Source organism: Bos indicus, chromosome 7, assembly GCF_029378745.1.
Source record: "Bos indicus isolate NIAB-ARS_2022 breed Sahiwal x Tharparkar chromosome 7, NIAB-ARS_B.indTharparkar_mat_pri_1.0, whole genome shotgun sequence".
Classification (NCBI taxonomy): Eukaryota; Metazoa; Chordata; class Mammalia; order Artiodactyla; family Bovidae; genus Bos; species Bos indicus.
This window is the reverse complement of record NC_091766.1, coordinates 37,610,390-37,629,954: the sequence shown is the minus strand read 5'-3', so window position 1 is coordinate 37,629,954 and position 19,565 is coordinate 37,610,390. Positions and strand designations below refer to the sequence as shown.

General features: G+C 50.4%; 3 protein-coding genes across 4 annotated transcripts; 1 reads left to right on the top strand and 2 right to left on the bottom strand.

Moving 5' to 3' along the window:
• Window positions 1-1,508: 1,508 nt before the first annotated feature.
• HIGD2A (HIG1 hypoxia inducible domain family member 2A) lies at window positions 1,509-2,534 on the bottom strand. The gene is made up of 2 exons (XM_019964673.2): window positions 2,319-2,534; window positions 1,509-1,942 (listed from the first exon to the last, which is right to left on the bottom strand). Exons 1-2 carry the CDS (start codon window positions 2,470-2,472, stop codon window positions 1,776-1,778), a joined length of 321 nt encoding a protein of 106 aa, XP_019820232.1. The 5' UTR covers window positions 2,473-2,534; the 3' UTR covers window positions 1,509-1,775.
• A 180-nt stretch (window positions 2,535-2,714) lies between these two features.
• On the top strand, window positions 2,715-7,467 carry NOP16 (NOP16 nucleolar protein). The gene is made up of 5 exons (XM_019964672.2): window positions 2,715-2,859; window positions 2,952-3,060; window positions 4,173-4,242; window positions 6,159-6,265; window positions 7,035-7,467. Exons 1-5 carry the CDS (start codon window positions 2,753-2,755, stop codon window positions 7,176-7,178), a joined length of 537 nt encoding a protein of 178 aa, XP_019820231.1. The 5' UTR covers window positions 2,715-2,752; the 3' UTR covers window positions 7,179-7,467.
• Window positions 4,236-18,687, bottom strand: ARL10 (ARF like GTPase 10). Of its 2 annotated transcripts, none has more exons than XM_070793292.1 (4): window positions 18,404-18,687; window positions 17,573-17,774; window positions 14,459-14,634; window positions 4,236-4,477 (listed from the first exon to the last, which is right to left on the bottom strand). In XM_070793292.1, exons 1-4 carry the CDS (start codon window positions 18,584-18,586, stop codon window positions 4,421-4,423), a joined length of 618 nt encoding a protein of 205 aa, XP_070649393.1. In that variant the 5' UTR covers window positions 18,587-18,687; the 3' UTR covers window positions 4,236-4,420. The 2 variants fall into 2 exon arrangements, with proteins under 2 accessions (XP_070649393.1, XP_019820230.2); XM_019964671.2 differs by lacking the exon at window positions 4,236-4,477 and adding an exon at window positions 9,331-12,793 and having other exon boundaries at window positions 18,404-18,686.
• Window positions 18,688-19,565: the final 878 nt, after the last annotated feature.

Genomic DNA, 19,565 nt, shown 5'->3' with positions numbered 1-19,565 from the left:
TTAAAACAACAGAATTTATCATCTCACTGTTCTGGAGGTCATTAAGTCTGAAACCATGGTGTCACCATCCCTCTAAAGGCCCTAGAGTAGAAGCTGTGTTCCTTGACTTGTACATACATTATTACAATCCTGAGTTTATCATCACATCCCTTGTTCTCTATACATGTCTGCTTTTGTGTCCAGACTTCCCCTTTGTATAAGTACACCAGTCATACTGGATTAGGGTCCACCCTACTGACCTCATTTTAAATTGATTACCTCTGAAAAGACCCTATTATCAAATAAGATCACTTTCTGAAGTGCTGGGGTTAGGACTTTGAACTAACCTTTTTTTTTTTGGTGGGGGTTGGAGGGGGAGGAACATAGTGGCCATCCTCTCTAGAAGTGCCATAGCCCTCACCACTTCATGTCTGTTCCGTGTGGAGACCAAGGGTCACCACAGTGTACTGCTTTACACTTAGAATCTCTCTTACAGCTGAAAGACCTTGATGGGGGGCAAGAAGCTTTGCTGGTCTTAGTCATACAGATGGTGTTGAAACTGAGGGAGCCATGGATGGAAGGAAACAGAATCTGAGTCAACACTTTAGGGATGATTGCAGATCAGGAACACCTGTTTGAGATTTTAGATGAATGAGAAACTCATGAGGTGCCTCTCTTCTTGAGTTTGCTCAGATCTCCAGCCTCCTTTTCTCCTTAACCATAAAACACTAGGTACTGCCACAAATCATTGGCAAGCTTTGGGATTACCCTGTGAGCTGTTTCTGTTACATCAAGCTGTGGCTCTAAGCCTCAGTTTCCTGTTCTGTAAGATGCATCAAGAACCAAGCTGAGATGGTCTAGATCAGCCTTAAGTGTTCTCAGGAGATGGTACTGGAGTCAGGATCAGAAGTGGAGGGCAGAAGCGTGGCAGGCCTCATAGGAAGGAAGGTTTTCTACTTAAAGTTTGAAAATTGTTGGAAAGATCAGTTCCCACCCCCGAGCCTGGCCCCACATATAACATTGCTGTAGAGACTGTCTTGTTGTTCAGTCGCTAAGTCATGTCAGACTCTCTGCTATCCCATGAATATAGCAAGCCAGGTTTCCCTGTCTTTCATTATCTCCTGGAGTTTGCACAAATTTGATTATTGAATCGGTGATGCTATTCAACCATCTCATCCTCTATCACCCTCTTCTCCTCCTGCCTTCAATCTTTCCCAGCATCAGGGTCTTTACCAATGAGTTGGCTCTTTGCATCAGGTGGCCAAAGTATTGGAGCTTCAGCATCAGTCCTTCCAGTGAATATTCAGGGTTGATTTCCTTTAAGATTCACTGGCTTGATCTCCCTGCTGTCCAAGGGACTCTCAAGACTGCCTACTTTTAATAAATACCTCGGGGTGACTGTTGTCAGGAAAGTTTGAGAATCAGTAGACTACTGGATTTCTAAAAGACCCTGCAGTCTTTAGTCTGTTTTCTCCTAAAACCAAAGACCAAAAACCATGGCGGCGAGACAGGGAATGAATTCACTAAACTACAAGTGAATCAGAGTTTATTAGGTAGAAGTGACCAAGGTGCAACATAAACAGAAGTAGGGAACACGCAAACTGAACCGAACCTGAGATTCCAGGGGGCGGGGCGGGGGGGGGGGGGAATCTGTCGTTTACACAATTCGCCACTTCCACCCGCACTGATACAGGGCTTGTTAGGGGAAATGAAGGAGTTATTTTAGTAGTAGGACCGGTGGTTCCGAAATGCTGTATACACCATATCCGTGAAGCTTTCAAGGTGAGGCCACCGGCTCAAGGTCGAGATTTCAGAGTGGATGCAGCCAGACCCACCAAGATGGCAACGATCGTGAAGCCCTGGGCGGCGATCCGGGTACGCATCATGAGCTGGGAGCGCTGGCTCTGTCCCCGGTGGAAGCAGTAGAGACCATAGGTAAGGGCGGCCGCAGTGCCCAGGCAGCCTGAAGAGGCGACAAAGCAGGTGGGAAGTGGCAGGCAGGTCCGGCTCTAGAGGGCCCCTCCCCTCTTTGGTCTTCCCTCTTCAGGGTCAAGATATTCTTAAACAGGAGCTGAGGAGAGCGCGCTGTGGGTTGGGGCCGAGGTGGGAGGGGTGGGCAGAAGGAGGGCCGGGGCAGGGGGGTGGTCCTCGGAGTTAAGAGTCCGCCGCGTCCCAGCGCCCCCAATCCAGTCTAGCTCCTTCTCCAATCACGTTCACCCCTCACCGCCCGGCCTCTTCTCATTCGGGTCACCCAGCTGGGGTCCCGATCCTCCCCTATTTCATTCCCTCTACATCACTGCCCTCTTGGTCTACAGTTCCTAAAGCTCCCACTTGCTTACCTATGGGTACCAATGGGTTCTCGCGGGTCTTGCGAATAAACTTTTCCTTGAAGCTTTCCGAAGTGCTGTATACACTGGGGCTAAAGCCTTCAATGACTGGGGGCTGCGATGGTTCAAAGGGTGCCTCCGGAGTGACACGGCCAGGAGTCTCCATGTTTCAAGCAACAGCAGAAGGCGAAAATTCGGACGCTAAGCCCCGCCTCCTGATGAGGTCCTTAAAGTGGGGCAGGGAAAAGGGCTTTGCTGAACGTTGTACGCAGGCGCGTTCGCTCATGGCATTCTGGGAGTTATAGTAACCAGCCTGTGTCGCTGAGAAGAAGACTACATTTCCCGAAAGCCTGCAAAACCACGTGCTCCACTAGCCGGAAGGAGTCGCTACACGCGGTAGTTGGAGTGAGAAGCAGAGTCTAGTACTCCGTGCTGTGGTCAGTGCAATGCCCAAAGCCAAGGGAAAGACTCGGAGGCAGAAGTTCGGTTATAATGTTAACCGGAAGCGTCTGAACCGGAATGCTCGACGGAAGGCAGCGCCGCGGATCGAATGGTGAGGAGACTGGGGTTTAGAAGGCAGGAGACCTCGGCCAGGACGGCTAGCGAGATGACAGTCCCGCGACCGCCCTCTTTTTTTCCCCGTAGCTCACACATCCGACATGCCTGGGACCAGACCAAATCGGTGCGGCAGAACCTGGCCGAGATGGGTTTGGCTATGGACCCCAACAGGGCAGTGCCCCTTCTTAAGAGAAAGGTACTGACATAGTCCCGGCCTTGCCCTCCGCCGCCACACCATCCTGAGCTGGCTTAATCCTGTCTGTTACCTCCCTCAAGCCCTTCTTGGGTTTGTGACTTCCCTACAGCCAGCTGGGCCAGCCTGACTGCGTTGAGATTACCTTTAGTATCTCCCTTATACTGCCTCCCTTAGCACACATTGGACCTGGGTTGGAGCTTCCGTTTTCCTTCGGCACTCACTTTTTCCTTCTGAAATTAAACTATTTGGATCCCTTGCCATCTCAGTTTTCCAGAATTTATCTTTTTCTGCCCTTAACTTTCCTAATAAGGAGTTTGGAATCCTTACTGTTCCTCACTCCTTTCCTAAGTTATCCAGTCGTCCTTGGCCTGAGGCTTCCCTTAGGCTAGTTTTCCGGAATAGGTCTTTTTCTGGACCACTTTCAAAAATAGCACCCCCTTTCCCTCAGTAACTTCTTTTCTACTTTAATTCCTTGGCACTTGTAAATACTTTATGGCATGTCATGTGGTATATTTATCTGTTTATTGTCTGTGCCTCTTTCCCCCAACATAATCTGCTTGGGGACAAGAACTCTGTTCCATTCAGTACTAAGCCTCACTCGGTGGTGCTTAGGATGTGACTAGTGGTCTATAGTTAATGAATGGGCTTGCTGATTGGGTTTGTCCCGTTGCCTTCAGGCAAATTTCTTATTATCTCTTTATGCTAGAGGAACAGGGCACTACTGTTTATTGAATAAATGTGAAATTATAGCCAAGCGCTGTCAGCCTGCTCCTTGCATAAGAGAAGGCATCTGACCTCTCTCCCTCATTGAAGTCTTAAGTGCTTTCATGTGCATTGCTCCATTTGATAATCACACAGTGAAGTGAGGCAGGCAAGGAATATTCTGCCCATTTTATAGATAGACGCAGAAAGATAAATTGCTTACTTGAGCATCTTGGGAACCAAAAAGCATCCAGGGCATTAGCTCTTTTGGTCATCTATTCTTGCCTGACCTTGTGGAGGGACCCTTATGGATAAGGCAGTTGTGCTGGGATGGGCAGGAGCCTTTAGAATTTTCCCTCATCCAGGATATTTCTTCTGTCTGCTGTTCTCACGGTCTCTGTTCTCTGCAGGTAAAAGCCATGGAAGTGGATGTAGAAGAGAGGCCTAAGGAGCTTGTGCGGAAGCCTTATGTGCTTAATGGTGGGTGTGGGCCACAATTTCTCTAGGTCAGCATCCTATACAGGGCTGGAGAGGACCCTCAGATATTCTCATGGTACAGATGGAGAAACTGAAGTTCAGAGGGAGGAAGTGAGCCGGTCCAGGGCTCAGCTGGCAGAGGTAGAACTGTGTCCTGGCCGAGACATTTTCAGTCTACTGACTAAGTTCCAATGTGTGAAGGGAGGCCAGAGATGTTCGGGGAGGACGTAACCAGTGCCTGAGAGGATAAAGGAGAAAACAATAAGTCTCAGGCATGAATTCAGCTTCTCATGAGTTTAAGGATGAACAGATATTTTTTTTTTAGAGATTCCACCATATAATCTTTGCAATGAGGATGAGATAGTTGGATAGGATCACCGATTCGATGGACATGAGTTTGAGTAGGCTCCAGGAGTTGGTGATGGACAAGGAAGCCTGGTGTGTTGCAGTCCATGGGGTCTCAAAGAGCCAGACATGACTGAGTGATTAAACTGAATCTTTCCAATGATAAATCAACTTTATGTATTTTAAGGCTATAGAGACTGAATATTAAAACAAGAGGGTAAATTCTGCAAAGTTTGAAGATTTGAATGACCATTTAAAAAATATTATTTATTTATTTTTGGCTATGCCTTCATTGCTGCTCAGGTTGTTCTCTGGTCATGGCAAGCATCGCAGGCTTCTTACTGTGGTGGCTTCTCTCGTGGAGCACAGGCTCTAAGAGCACAGTCTTCAGTAGTTGCAGCACGTGGGCTCAGTAGTTGTGGCTTCTGGGCTCTAGAGCACAGGCTCAAGAGTTGTGTCCATGGGCTTCGTGCTCCACTGCATGTGAGATCTTCCCAGATTAGGTATCGAACCCGTGTCTCCTACCTTGGCAGGCCAGTTCTTTACCTCTGAGCCACCAGGAAAGCCCTCTGACCAGACATTTGATATAGAATTCCATGAATTCTTGTCTGTAGTCTATTTTAGTGATTCTTGTAAGAGTTACTGCACAGGATTGTATATACAAAATCATGTGTACTTAGTGTAGTGAAAGCTAATCTTAAGTTTTACTTTTAATTCTTTAATTAAAATTTTTAAAATTACGGTTAAAAAAAATCCCACAAAATTTACCATTAAAAAAATGTAAATTGTGGCAAAAAATAAAAACCCTCAAAATTTACCATCATAATAATTTTAAAAATATATAGCTCAGTAGTGGTGTGCGTGTGTGTTCAGTCACTAAGCCATGTCCAACTCTTCTGACCCCTTGGACTGTAGCTCTCCAGGTACTCTAAGGATAGGTTTTCCCAGGCAGTAATACTGGAGTGGATTGCCATTTCCTTCTCCAGGGGATCTTCCCCATCCAGGGATTGAACCTGCATCTCCTGCACTGCAGGCAGATTCTTTACTGCTGAGCCATCAGAGAAGCCCAGCTATTTTAGGAGTGAGGCCATATTGACTCCAGAGTTTGGTTTTTCCCCTCATGTGGAACAGTGAGGTGCCTTGGGCCCTAGTTCCTACAGCTCAAGTTCCCATTTATTCACACCTTTTCATTTCACATATTAACACTTTTAAGAGGTTCTCAAAGAATTTTAGAGCTGGAATGGAGCCCTGCATTGTGGACAAGCAATGTGTCTTCATCTCTGTCCCTAGTACCTGGCACTAAGCAGGGATTTTTAGTTTGGTGCCTTCCTTTCACCCATCTGAGACCCAAAGAGAGGTGACTTATTGCCATGCTGATGGATGCTTGTGCCATAGGCAGAGCCTGGGACCTGAGGGGCTAATGAGGAAGGTTCTAGTACTGAATTTGGAGAAGAAGAGGGGAAGGTCATCACTTGGCCAGTGTATTAACTCTTGTGGCTTAGGATTGACTGCGCAGCTCAACTTATGCAGGAAGCAAAGCTTCATTCCCTGTCTCTTGGCTTCTCTCAACCCAGACCTGGAGGCAGAAGCCAGCCTTCCGGAAAAGAAAGGAAATACACTGTCACGAGATCTCATTGACTATGTTCGCTACATGGTGGAGAACCATGGGGAAAACTATAAGGTAAGTGGTTCAGGCCTGGCAGGAGGAACCACTTGGGTCCTTGGAGAGGGTACCCTGGACCATTTGGGGTCTGATCTGCTTGGCTAGTGCCTGTTTCCTGAGATTGAGTGGAAACAAAGAGGAAAGATACCCTAGGAAATGGATCCCTTTGACAGAATGCTTATAATTGGGTAGACTGAAGAGCCTGTGGTGTGTATCCCACTCATAAATATATATTGTTTGCTCACATGGTATTTTTAATGAACTGCAGGTGACCCTTGAACAACCTGAGGTTAACCTGTGTATAATTTACAATTGGTCCTCCCAGTCTGCAGTTCCTCAAATCTTGGGATTCAACTGACCATGGACCATGTAGTGCTAAAGTATTTACTCCTGAAAAATACCCATTATAAGTGGACCCATGCACTTCACATCTGTGCTGTTCAAGAGTTAACTGCTGTTCAGGGGTTAACTCCCATTTTAATTATGGGAGGTCTCAACTCCTTTTTTTTTTTTTGGCTTCTCTTAAAAATGGAAAGATCTGGCTACACTGGGACCCTGTGCCCAGGTGGGATCAGTTGGTGATGGACAAAGAATGAGCTACTCAGCGGGACTCAGCTCCTGCCTAGTCTCTGAGGGTACTTGTACCCATTTTCCCACATACACTATGACTTTTGACACGAGGAATCTGAATCTCAGGGATGGGCAGTACCTTGTCCAATGCAGGGCTAGGGATTTGAACTTGGCCTGTCCAGCCTTCTTCATTCAAGTGGCCCTTTTCTTTCCTTAGGCTATGGCCCGGGATGAGAAGAATTACTATCAAGATACCCCAAAACAGATTCGGAATAAGATCAATGTCTACAAGCGCTTTTACCCAGCAGAGTGGCAAGCCTTCACTGATTCTTTGCAAAAGAATAAAATGGAGGTTGAGTGACTGGTTTATGCCTGCCCCAGGTTGAGGCTTCCTCTTGGACTAGAGAAGCAAGGAGTGGTATGCATCTACAGATGAGGCCAGCCAAACCCCATGGAATCAAAGGGTTACAATGCACGTGCACGCGTACACTCTCTCTCTCTCTCTCACTTTTCACTTTGGAGAAGATACTGTCTCCCAGAGGCTCCAATTTATATTCTTCTTGGGGCTCTGGGAAAAGCCAGAACCTGCTGTTTTCTGAGCGCATGGTTTGTTTGAATATAGTCTGTGTACAATAAAATAGTTATTTTTACTTCTCTGACAGTTTTGTATTTGCCCTCCCAGCCAAGCCCTGGGGCTGCCCCCTTCAGTAACCTCCTCAACCAAAGTAAAGAGGCCATTCAGTCCTTTGCACATTCATGTACCCTCCTAGGCACAGCTGCCCTCCCTTTTCTCCCCTGTTCTGGTTCTACTGCTCGCTACCTTGGTTTCCTGAACAGCAGTTCCACTATCACTTCTACAAAAAAGTGAGTCAGTCACTTAGTCACGTCTGACTGTGACCCATGGACTGTAGTCTGCTAGGCTCCTCTGTCTATGGGATTCTCCAGACAAAATACTGGAGTGGGCAGTCATTCCCTTCTCCAGGTATCTTCCTGACCCAGGGATAGACCCTGGGTCTCCTGCACTGCAGGCAGATTTTTTACCATCTGAGCTGACTAATACTTTTACGGAAGCCTGGGCTACTTGGGAGAGGCCTCCAGTGGTGGCCCCACCCCAGGCTGGGGGCTGGTGAACTGGTTTTCTGTGGCCCTGGTCTGAAGCCAGTTGTGGCTCGAGTGCCAGCGGATAAGATGCTATATAGCTGCCTCCTGATCTGCCTTCAAGTGACCTGCCTTTGCTGCTTGTCTTTTGAGTCTGAAGTCCCCAAACCTGCTTTCTGAGATGTCTGTTGGACTGCTGAATGCAACTCTGCTGTGTACCACGTCCTGAGCTGCACACTGCATGGCATTCCTTCGGGCCTGGCCTGTGTAATTTGGTGGCATGATTGGTATGTAGCAGGATTATAGTCACAGTGAGGTGGGTGCTGGGCATTTTGATTCATTATTGTCAGGTATCAATAATATAAAAACCTTCTGTTCCTGAGGTTTCTCCTTAAGTCACATAAAACTTGTCTCCCCTCACTGCTCTAGGAAAGGAGTTAAGTATTTTTACATAAAACATTTCACAAAAAACCCACACAGTTGTGTGGTTTTATCTTCTCACTGGTAAGGAAACAGGCTTGAGAGGCATTAACATGGGGTTTGAAGTTACTCTGTCCAATGACTACGCCTAGACTTTCGCTTGCTGGCCTTCTCTTCGGCCACTGAAAGCAGCCCACTGTCTCACACCGTTAAGGCGGGCTGGAAACTGGACAGAAACCTGCCTTTTGGACTCGACTTGCTAGACTCCAGCAGTGACCGTCACCGTGAGCGAAGGCTTTAGGAATGAAAGCTTTAGGAATGCAGAAGTCCTTCAGAGCATTCTGAAATCAGGCCTGTGACCGGGCCAGGCCCTTAACCTTGTTTCTTCACCCAGTTCAGCTGCCATACCACAGGGCTTTGCGGAAGCCTTCCATACCACCTTCCTCTGCTCCCAGGCTGTGTCAGTGTCCTGGAGTCCCCCCAGCCCCGACTTCTGTAGCCAATGCCAGTAACTGTCTGTTAGTCTGGTTGGACATCCCCTACCAGACTGGGCTTGAATCCAGCGACCTTGTGAGGGAACCACAGAGCCCAGCCCAAGGGCAGGTGTTGGGGGGACACTTGTGGAATGGTGCCACCTCCATTCTGACCTCTGGTATGGAGGCAGTCAAAGCTGTTCTCCAATTCTGTAAAGCAATTATTCTTCACTTAAAAAACAAAACAGCATTGCTAAAATTAAAAAAAAAGTTCTCACTTCCATTTTCATGCCTAGCTCTGGCCCTGTCAGCTAGAACTCCTACAAGGAAGGGTTTGGGTATCTCCCCAAAAGTACTGTTAGGCCAAAGCTGATGTACCCACCCACCCCAGTGTGGACTGAAGGGATTGGGATTTGCTGTGGGACGTGTTCTGGGACCACCCTCCATAGCTGTCCCTCCCTGGGACTGCTAAGCACCAAGCACGTTTGTTCCTCAAAATCAGAATTTATATGAAACCACCACCAAATTTTTGGCATTTATTGTACACAGCCACCAACACTCCATTTTATGCAGTTTGTGGGCCTGGGTTCACAGGGCATGGGCTGGGACAGCAAGGCTCCTTTACTTCAGATCTGATGGCAATCTTCCCCTTGTCCCTTTATGGGCCCATCTCCAGGAGGCAGCAGGGAAAGCTGGAGGTTTCCCTCTAAAGAGTTACTAGAGAAGACTTGGAGAAGGTGACAGCAGTTGGCAGGGGTGAGGCAGACTGCTGACTGTGCAGGTCTGAGGTCTGGGGCAGCTGTGAGAGGACGAGGATAGACGCCACAGACGAGTTTCAGCGGCTGGTTTGAGATGCTGGCAGTTGCTACTAACCTAGCCTAAGAACAAAATATTTTCCAAGGGCAAGTGGAAACATTTTTCTGGAGAATCGGGGGTCTCATTCAGACATGCTGGAGCTGTGAAATTTTTCACCAGCACTTCTGAGGAGGGTCCGGAGGCCCGGAGGGACCAACTTCACCTCCTCTCCAGTCCTCACAGCTGGATACCACTGTGTTGGCACGAGCTTACAACGGATGGTTCCAAACACCAGGAGGTGCCAGAGGAGGCTTTTTGGGATAGGCAGCTGGTCCAAGGTGGTGGTCCCAGTAGCCTCAAGAGCCCTCTTGCTTAGACCATCCACGTGTTCAAGCTCTGGGCCAGGCTGACCTCTCTTCAGGACAGCAGCATGTCAGAAGCCATGATTTCATTCAAATAACCTCAAGAGCAGAAGCCCCCAGTGTCAGCGTGCATGATTCACAGGTTCAACCGGCACACAGACGCATGAGCTGCCTTCCCAAGCATGAAGTGGGCACTGTATGGTCTTCATGAGAGTGCGAGAGCTGCCCGGCTGTCCATTCGCTAGTGCCAAGCTCAGGTGGGGCGGAGGGGGAAACATGGTGTCATCCCGGTTAGTCAGGAGCTGCACTTGAGATGAACAGCTTCCCCAAAGCAGCCACCTAGGCTCTTGAGCCAAAGTCACATTCAGGAACAACTACATAAGAGCGCAAGGCAGTCAGCGGTTCTGAAAAAAGGCCCTTCCGCGACTCTGCCCAGCCTGGTCCTGGTAGGAACCGGGACACAAGCACTGTCTGGCTCCCTGCCTGGAGGACAGGCCAGCAGAGGAGTGCTGCCGTCAGCCACAGACACGCGCACACCCACAGGCCGACAGGACGTCCATACGGCCTGTACAGGCACCAACGGCCACCGCCCAGGACCTTCAGTGCTCCTCAGTGGTGTCTCCTCGTGTGCCCCAGGACCTGTTGCCTCTGAGACTGGTCTTTGAAAGCTGTTCAAGTACGTAACTCTATTCTCACCTCCTGACAGTGGGGACTTTAAAAACTGTACTACATAGTGATATGCACTAGACCAAAGGCAGAGCTTAATTAGTAGAAAAGGGCGCCCCTCTCCAAAATGTTGGCTCCAAGGCTAACTTTCAAGTATTAACGCTAGAGGACAAGGTGAAGTTCACAGAACAGAGAAGTAAAGTCTCCTTACTTTCTGCCAGCAAAATGAAGTGTCAGCAGAGTTTCAAAGGCTACTCTAAAACCCAAGTCATTCCCAAAATATTTAAAATAAAATCAGTCAAATCACTTAAGACAGAAAGTTAATCGGAATTTCAAAGAAAAGTGATTCTATTCTGAGACACCTTCCCGGCCCACCCTTCTTGCACCCGCCACAGTATGAAACTGTGGCACGCTGAGTAAATGTCAAATGAAACAAAGGCACATAATCTCTATTCTCAATTAAAAAGCAAACTGAGTTGGTTCCCTCCTCAAAAAAAAGGCCCATTTGTGGCTGTCAACTCTTCAGTGGCCTCTTGACAGACAAAAGGTTCCTTCTGCCTGCACTGAAGAGTCAGTACAGAGTCAGTACAGAGACAGTCTTTAAACTGGCTGATCACTGGAAACAGGAGAATCACGGAATGTGTTCTGGAGAGGACACCAGCTATTCTGTCCAGCTTTGCCTTAGCTGCACAATCAGCAGGTCCAGGAAGGCTGTGCGATATACTCAAGGCTACCCATTGGTTGGTCTGCTAATTCTAATTTCTTTGTAAGAGTAACTATGATGAAATTGCCTCTCCCAGAGTCATTTGTTACCTCTACAGAGTTTGTGTCCCTTTGATGTATTAGGCCAAGTATTGGAGTTCAAGTTCATATGGGTCATGGTGAAATTCTATGACATCAAGTACAGCCACAAAGGGTTGGGGGAGGAAGAGCTCTGTCTCCATTGACATGTGTAGCTTACCACACTGTCATTCATGATTCCAGCTATTTTCCTCAAAGATCCAAATTTTCCATGACAGTCATCTAGGGTTTGGATAACAGCACCTAGAAACAGAGCCTAAAACTTGGGCCTGTTCCTTTTATAAATAAATAAATAATTAAATGCAGTCTGGAGGCCAACATCCTGCTCCCCTGACAAGTCTTCCCAGGAACACAGGCAAGCTCCTTCCTTCCCCAGACTTATGTAAACATGGGCATTGGCACAGTTAAGTGTAAGAGTAGCAGCTTCTGACTCCAGATTGGGGTGGGTGTGGGTTTCAGTCTCTCTGATTAGGGGGTGAAGACCACTTACTCTCTATTTAAGAGGTTAGCAGGCTCGACCTCAGCCTTGGGAAAGCAGGGAGGTTTCAGGAAGCTTCTTGCCAGGATCTCTAGATTCCTCCTCAAGCTTCCTATCTTTGTAGGTTGGTTAGAAAGCCACCACCTAAATCACCTCTCTTTAAAAGGGATGGCCCAGAGAGGCAGGGATTGCACAAGGCCACGAGCCAGCTGGGGTTGGAGCATAAGGCAGGACAGGGAGTCTGAGCTCGTGGCTTATGGCCCAGAACCTGCCCACACGAGAGGGTGCAAAATCACCAGAAGGGATCAGTCTAGGGTTAGGGCGTACTTCGGACACCTACACCAGTCCTCACCCCTTGGGACCAGCAGGGCGGGGAGAACTGAGCCTGCTGGGCAGCTCGCTGTACAGGTCAGAGGATGAGGCTGCCTTCCTTGGTGAAAGTGGGATCCACTTGCTGCTCAGAATTAGCAAGACACTGTCCTCTCCCACCCTTGGCCTCAACTGCCTCCCTGCTTCAGCCTCATGGCTAGCTCACTGGGAGGTCTCTGTGTGGTTCTTGGCCTCACCCAGGCCCTGCTCTTGAGGGTGAGGAGGGAAGAAGGGAAGAGATGTTATGTAGACCGTGCCCCAGGCCCAGGCTGGAGATGAAGAAGCAGGAGGAGCAGAACTGAAGTCTCCAGGGCTGGCTAGTGAGCGGGTGGGCGCCAGCCTAGGAGAGAAGCTCCAGGAGCAGTTTCCAGATGTGCACGGTGCCAGGATTTTCAAAGCTGGTTCCTGCAGGGGCGATGCTGGCTGCCAAGAGGAAAAGTTCCCGCTGGCTATCGACAGCCTGCAGGCCCAGCTCCTGTTGCAGCTCCACCATACTCATGGCTTCGCTCAGGTCCTGGGATGAAACGGAGACGTCAGGCTGGATTGAGAGTGTGTCCCAACTACCCACCCTTGTCATCTGTGAAATAAACTGTTCATCGGCTCCCTGGGGGGAACACTGGAGCCTAAGTTCTCTCTTGCCCAGTTGGTCTAAACTCACTTCCTCATCTCTGACTTTCCTTGGTATCAGCTTCTTTCCACCCCCTCATTCTCACCCATAGCCACTGTGCTAAGAAACAGCACGTCCTCTAAGTCAGGCATTGTGATAGGTACTCATCTCATTTAACTCACTGTCCATACTAAACTGATGGGGAAATCAGCTCAGGGAGGTGGTATCATTTAGCAAAGGAAACAGTGACACGTGGCAGAGCCAGGTTTTAAACCCAGGTTGGTTTGATGACCAAGTTTATGACCTTTACAGAAATCTTAGCTCAGTTTCCTAAATTCAATGGTGGAGAGATCTTATGGTAAGGTCACTTTCAGACAAAGGCCTCACCTCTCCTAGACTCCTAGAAACCTGTTGAGGAAAAAACAGAGACCACTACTCAGCATGGCTGGTGATGGTGCATTTAATTTCAAGCCTGGCCCAAGATTAAAAGGTTTCTTCTTGAAGCAGTTCATAGAATGATGGGACCGTAGGTGCTGTCTTCTGTAAAGTTTAAAATCACTATAAACCATAGTTTATACATAAGATGACACGATTCATTGTCCAAACTGGGTTACTTCTGAGACTCAAAGTGGGAACTAGTATAGCTGTATCAGAGCAACAGGCATAGCTGGGGCCTGTCACAGGCAGACCAGAACATAAGGTTACCCTGTTTATAACTGTGCCAGATATTTCTTGATAGGCAGAGGAAACCTGAGGTCTAAGACAGACAGAATGTCTCCAAGCCAGGCTGGAAACATGTCCCACAGCTCTCAGGGCCATGGGCCCATGCCACCTGAAACACAACAGGACTCTGTACTGCAGCAGAGAATGGCACCGTAAGTATGTGATGCCAAGAGTTACTGGGCCAGGAGACGTATATAGCATAGAGTGAAGAGCAGGAAATCCGAGGAGGATCTGAGCTCAAGACCTGGCTTTGCCACATAGCAGCTGTAACTTTGGGCTAACGTCAAGGCCTATAGTGAGGTCATGATTACAGTGTGCTTAGCATGCTGTGAGCACACAGTAAATGTTAGTTATTAGTATTTAACTTGTTAACTTCTTACCACTTCCCAGCTATAGCTCTCTGATCTAGAGTCAGAGATCATTAGGGACATAGCAGAGTGGAAAAGGTGCAATTAGAGTAAAACTTCCCAATTTACTATTTTCAAGGTGTACAAAATCTCTCTGAGCTTCAGATTCCCTGTATGTAAAATGAAAACAGTATCCCATAGCTTACAGAGTGAATAGAAACATCATATGAAATATTATTCAAAACCACACCTCAGACACAATGGACACAGAGAAATTATTTTTCTCATTCTTCCAGGATGACAAATGACAGGGAGGCAGAGAGGGAGGCCGAGAGGATGAGGGATGAGGAATGAGGACACAGCACAGGTAGCAGAGGGGGCGACAGTATCAGCTGTGTGCTGCAGGTCATGGGTCTAGGCCCGAACCCCTCTCCGGTGCTCCCTGCCCCAGGCATCGTGGATCAAGCCCAGCTGACGGCAGCCAGCCTCCCATGGCCCTCACCTGCTTGTTGGCCACCACCACAACAGGCAGGTCAGGGTCCTTGTCCAGCAGCTTGTGCAGCTCCTGTCGGGCCCACGGCAGCCGCAGCCGGTCAGCCGAGTCCACCATGAACACCAGCACATCCACTTCATTCACAAACTCCTTCCAGTAGAAGCGCAGATTCTGGCTGCCGCCGACTGAGGAGAGGCCAGGGGCCAGCTCAGAGCCTCCCTGGGCCCGGACTCTCTACTTACAGCCCACCCCCACATCACTTCCAGCCTCCCAAGGCTCCACTGGCCAATGGAGCAAGGGAAAGTCCACGGGTTCCTGAGCCAATCGGACCTGGGTGCAGCTCTAGCTCTGACAGCTATATCTCCCTGAGCAGGTCGACACCTCTGAACATCAGTCTCTTCCTCACTCAACTTACCTAACAGGTTGTAGCAAAACCCCAAAGTACTGTACACAATGTACCTTTCACAGGACTGGGGTATAAGATGTCCTCAAAACACAGTACTCTGGTTCTTTGTCCTGGCCTGTCCTGCCTCCTCCCAATCCCTAGCTTCCTCCCAGGTCAGTGGCTGTCGTCAGCAGCCAGGACCCCCTGTGCTGCCTGAGAACAGCCATTCTCCATTCAGTTTTTCTTGTTCAGTCTGGTTGCCCCATTTTCTTTCCTTGGAAAGGCCATACTCAATCCTGCCACCGTGTGGCTGTCCAAGTAGCACCTCCCCCAACCTGGGTTGCATTCCTGTTCCTCTGTGTCCCTCTGCAAAGTCCTCAATGGTCACCCCTGCATCCTAGTGTTTCTGATTAGACTTCTGACACTTACGGACTCTCAGCTCTTTGAGAGTTAGAGCTATGTATCTCTGGATCCCCCCAAAGCCCTCAGCACAATGCCTGGCACATAGCAGGCACTCAACAAGTATATACTGAGTACTTACTAGGTGCCAAGCACTGATCTGGGTGCTGGGGACACAGAGGTCAGCAAGGCAGGCAGGGGAGCCCTGCTCTCAAGGAGCTCCCTCTGTAACCAGGACCAACACAGCAGTAACACAAAAACACATTCCACAAGGGAAGGAAATAAAACAGAAAAAGTGAAAGTGGCGGGGTGGGGTGGGGGTAGTGTCTGCTGGTGGCTTTGGATTGGGTGGTCTGAGAAGGTGGCCTAAGGAGGTGGCATGTGAGCTGAATCTGGAATGATGACTAGGAGCTGGTCATGAGAAGAGGCAGAAAAAAGCGTTATAGGCACCGGACAGGGCAAGATCCATGTGTTCAAGAAACAGAAGGCATTCAAGGTGGCTGAGGCGCTGCCAGAGGGGGAGAAGGAGCCACGACCAGCAGGGCTGGCCAGGGCTGGACCACACAGGGCCTGTAAGGCCACAGAGAGGCTGTGGGGAGCCCCAAAAGCATTTTAAGCAAGAATGACATGAAGTGATACGGATTTCTGAAAGATGCTGCTGGTCAACATTGAGGACAGAAGTGGAATCAGGAAGACCAGCAAGGAGACTGCTGTAGTACTGATAGGTGACCGTGGATTGGGACAAGTAGGCAAAGATGGAGGTGGGAAGAAACAGACAGATGCAAACTCTACTGGAGGATAAAGCTGACAGAACTAGTTAATAAAATGGATATAGGAGGTGGGGGTGGGGAGGGGAGGGAAAAGTCAAAGATCCACAAGGGGCTCATTCTCAGCCGGGCTCCAGGCCAAGCACTGTAGGTGACCATAGCAAACTGAGTGGTGTGGCAGGGGAAAGGCCCCGGACATGAATGGGAGATCTGGGTTTGAATCCAGGTTGAGTGACCTTATTGAGCCTGGATACTGTCTCTGCCAGACAGAGTGGGCCTCAACTGCAGAACCCCCATCTGAATTTTCTGTGTCCTGGGCACTAGAGATGGAAACACAGAAAGCATGCCAAAAAGCCTGAATCTCAGGTGAATATCAATGTTTGCTACAATCAGGGAAGAAAGATGTAGCCAGGGCAGGCTAGCAGGCAAGGCCCTGAGACCAGAGGAACTGGGCCCATTGAGGCCAACGGCCAGGCCTTGAGTCTGATCCCACCACTTTGGCACTTAACTAAACCCACTGAGTCTTTATGGTCTGAGTAATATGGCGGGCAGAAATCCACTTGTTCCTTTCCACTGAGTCTGTGACTGGACACAGGGGTAAAGTACTGCTGCCCTCTCAATACCCTCTCTCCTAGCCTCTCCTGAGATCCCAGGAAGCCTAACATTGAGGGCAGGAGGCTATTCAGATCCTCCTTTGATCACTCACTCAACAAGTGATCTTCCAGTACCTGACTGGGGCTGGGCCCTAGGGGCCAGAGCTGGATCAGATTTATCTGTGCCCTAGATGCGCAGTCCGGGACTCAGGGAGGTATGTGGCAAACACAGTAGCAGAAGGGGAGCCCAGAGCAAGAACTCTTAAGCTAGCCTGGGGGTCAGATAAGGCTTCATGGGATATCACCTTTGACCTGAACCTTGAAGGATGAACATTAGTTCATAAAGGGAAGAAGGGCTTTGCAGACTGGGAGAACAGTGCATACAAGGCACAGATGATAAGAAAGAAAAAAGCAAGCACCCTTCAGAAACCCTGGAGAATTCCATGGGTTGAGAAGGCTGACAGGCTACACAGTCAATGAGGTCCTAAAGAGTTGGACACGACTGAGTGACTATCACTTATTTCAGAAGCAAGCAATGTACAGGGTGCTTAATATCGAGAGCCCAAGCTAGACAGCATTAACAGACTGGCAAGCTGCCTGAGCTTGGATAAATTATTTAACTTTCTGGGCCTCACTGCCTCATGCAAGACATATATAATGAACGTAATAACTCTTTCCAGTTTTATGGAGTTGTTGGCAGGGCTTTTTAAAGTGCTGTCTGTCAAGTGCTTGGCATACAGGAAACTTTAGCTGTGAGTCTATCAGGGTTAGGCACGTGGGCTGCAGAAAGGTCGAGGGACAGGCGGCGACCAAACCAGAGAACAGAGCAGTGTTGGACTCCATCCTGTACCCCAGGGACACATGGGAAAGATTTTCCACAGGGGCGTGTCCTGCTTAGATAACAAGCCCCAACTTGGGTCCAGCTGAGATGATGGGGGAGACGGGCGCGGGGGGGGGGGGGGTGGGGGTGTCTGCTCACTCTCCAGCAGGTCCACCTCGAAGTTCCTGGTGGGCAGTCGCACGGAGTTGAAGCCCCAGGTGGGGATGTGGCCTTCCAGCGGCGGCTTTCCGGCCAGCACGCGCAGGAATGTGCTTTTCCCGGAGCCGTCCAGCCCCAGCACCAACACCTCGCGCTGCTCCAGCTCCTCCAGCGCCGGCTCCACGTCCTCCTCGTCCTCGGGCTGCGGAGCACGGGTCAGGCTGCGATCGGCACCCTCTGGCCTCACCCTTCCCCCAGGGAAGACCGAAAGCCCAAAGCGCACATCCCCGCCCTCCCGCCATCAAGGGACTGCCAGGCCCGCTCTGGTGCACACGAGCGCTGTCAATAGAGTCCTGAATTCCCAAAAGCCGTTCTTCTAGCCTTCCCTGGGTGACCTCATGCAAATTCCTCCGCTTCCCTTACTCAGCCTCCCTAGACTGACAATCCCTCCTCACTCCATGGAGGCAAGAAGCGCCGAATCCCTGCAACAAACGAAACAGCGGCGGGCCGGCGGGAGGGGCCGGAGGGCATCCCGGGCTGGACGCACAGCGCAGGCGCCAGCTGGGCACCGGCTGCACCCGGCGCTGGCGGGACAGCGCTCCCTGACCGCGCGCTCGCGCCCCGGCCCCCGCGAGTAAGCCGGAGGCCTACAGCGGCGCAGCACAGCACACGCCCCCAAACGCCCAGCGGTTCCAGGGTTCCGGGACTCCCAGTCGCCCGCCACGCGCCCACCAGCGTGACGCCTGCGGCGCCGAGCTCTCAACTCGCAGGGCGGCGGTCACACCCCCTCGGCTGCACGCGCGGAGGCGCCAACCCTCCTCGGGCACTCACGTCCCACTCGTCCCACTGTGGAAGGCCGGCAGGCTCAGCGCCCCACCAGGCCTCGCCTCCGTCCCAGCGTCGCTCACGTCCGCTGCCGAAGTAGGTCTTCCAGAGGATGAAGAGCACCGAACCGAGCACGGCCGCCGCGCCACCCAGCGCCAGCACCAAGGGGCTCAGCGGCCGCGGCGCCATCGGGGCGAGCGAGGAGCGCGAGTGCCGGTTGCACAGGCCGAACCAGCCGGCCTGTAGAAGATGGCCCCGCTGCGACTGCCTCGGCCGCGCCCACCCACCCAACCAACCCAGCCCCGCACTACAAGCCCCACAATGCACCGCCGCTGTCGCGACAGGCGGCGGGAGCTGGGGGCGCGGCCCGGAGCGCGGGGTCCTCCCGCCCACTCCGCTAGGTGCGGTGTAGAGCGAGAGGCTGTGCCGGTGCAGGACAAGACGTGGTTACATTGGCATCTACCGAGCACTTACTGTTAGGGGGTTAGCCCAAGACGTTTTAGGTTACCCCTTAAAACAGTGCCCCTTGTTAGGGAAAACAGGCCCTATTCGCACCTTCTTGTGTGGGTGCAGCCTGCATTCAACCACATGTGGTATGCTTCCTGGGCATCCCTCATGATCTCCGAGAGGAATTGCAATGGGATGGCAGGTTATGGAGTGGCAGGGGCCGGATTGGAACCCAGGTCCCTGACTTTTAGTACTGTCTGCCTTCTGTTGGCTGCTGCCTGGCTCCCAGGGGTTCTGCTCTCTTGGAGTCTCTTGATGAAGCGTCCTGATGAAGCCAGCCGGGGCAGGGAATCAGTGTTTAGACCTGACCACTTTGTCCCGTGACCCCCAGTGACTGCCAAAGTTTCCAGGGTGTAGCACAAGGAGGAAAAGCAGGAGAAACGGGCCCGGACTACTCAAGAGGAGGAACCCCATGAGAAACTCTGGGGTGAATGGGTTTATTTTTATTGTAAATCGCTTCAAGCCATTTTATAGACCAGGGTGCATTCTGGGCTTTTTTCTAGTCACCCACAGGTATGCTCAGATCTCTCCTGTTTCCTCTGCCTCTCCTTTCCATTTCAGACCCACTTCTGGATAATGTGCATTTTCTATTCCTCACTCCCACCAATCCAGAGAAACTATTCTTAACAGGGTCTCTAACAAACTCATTAAATCCCTTGGT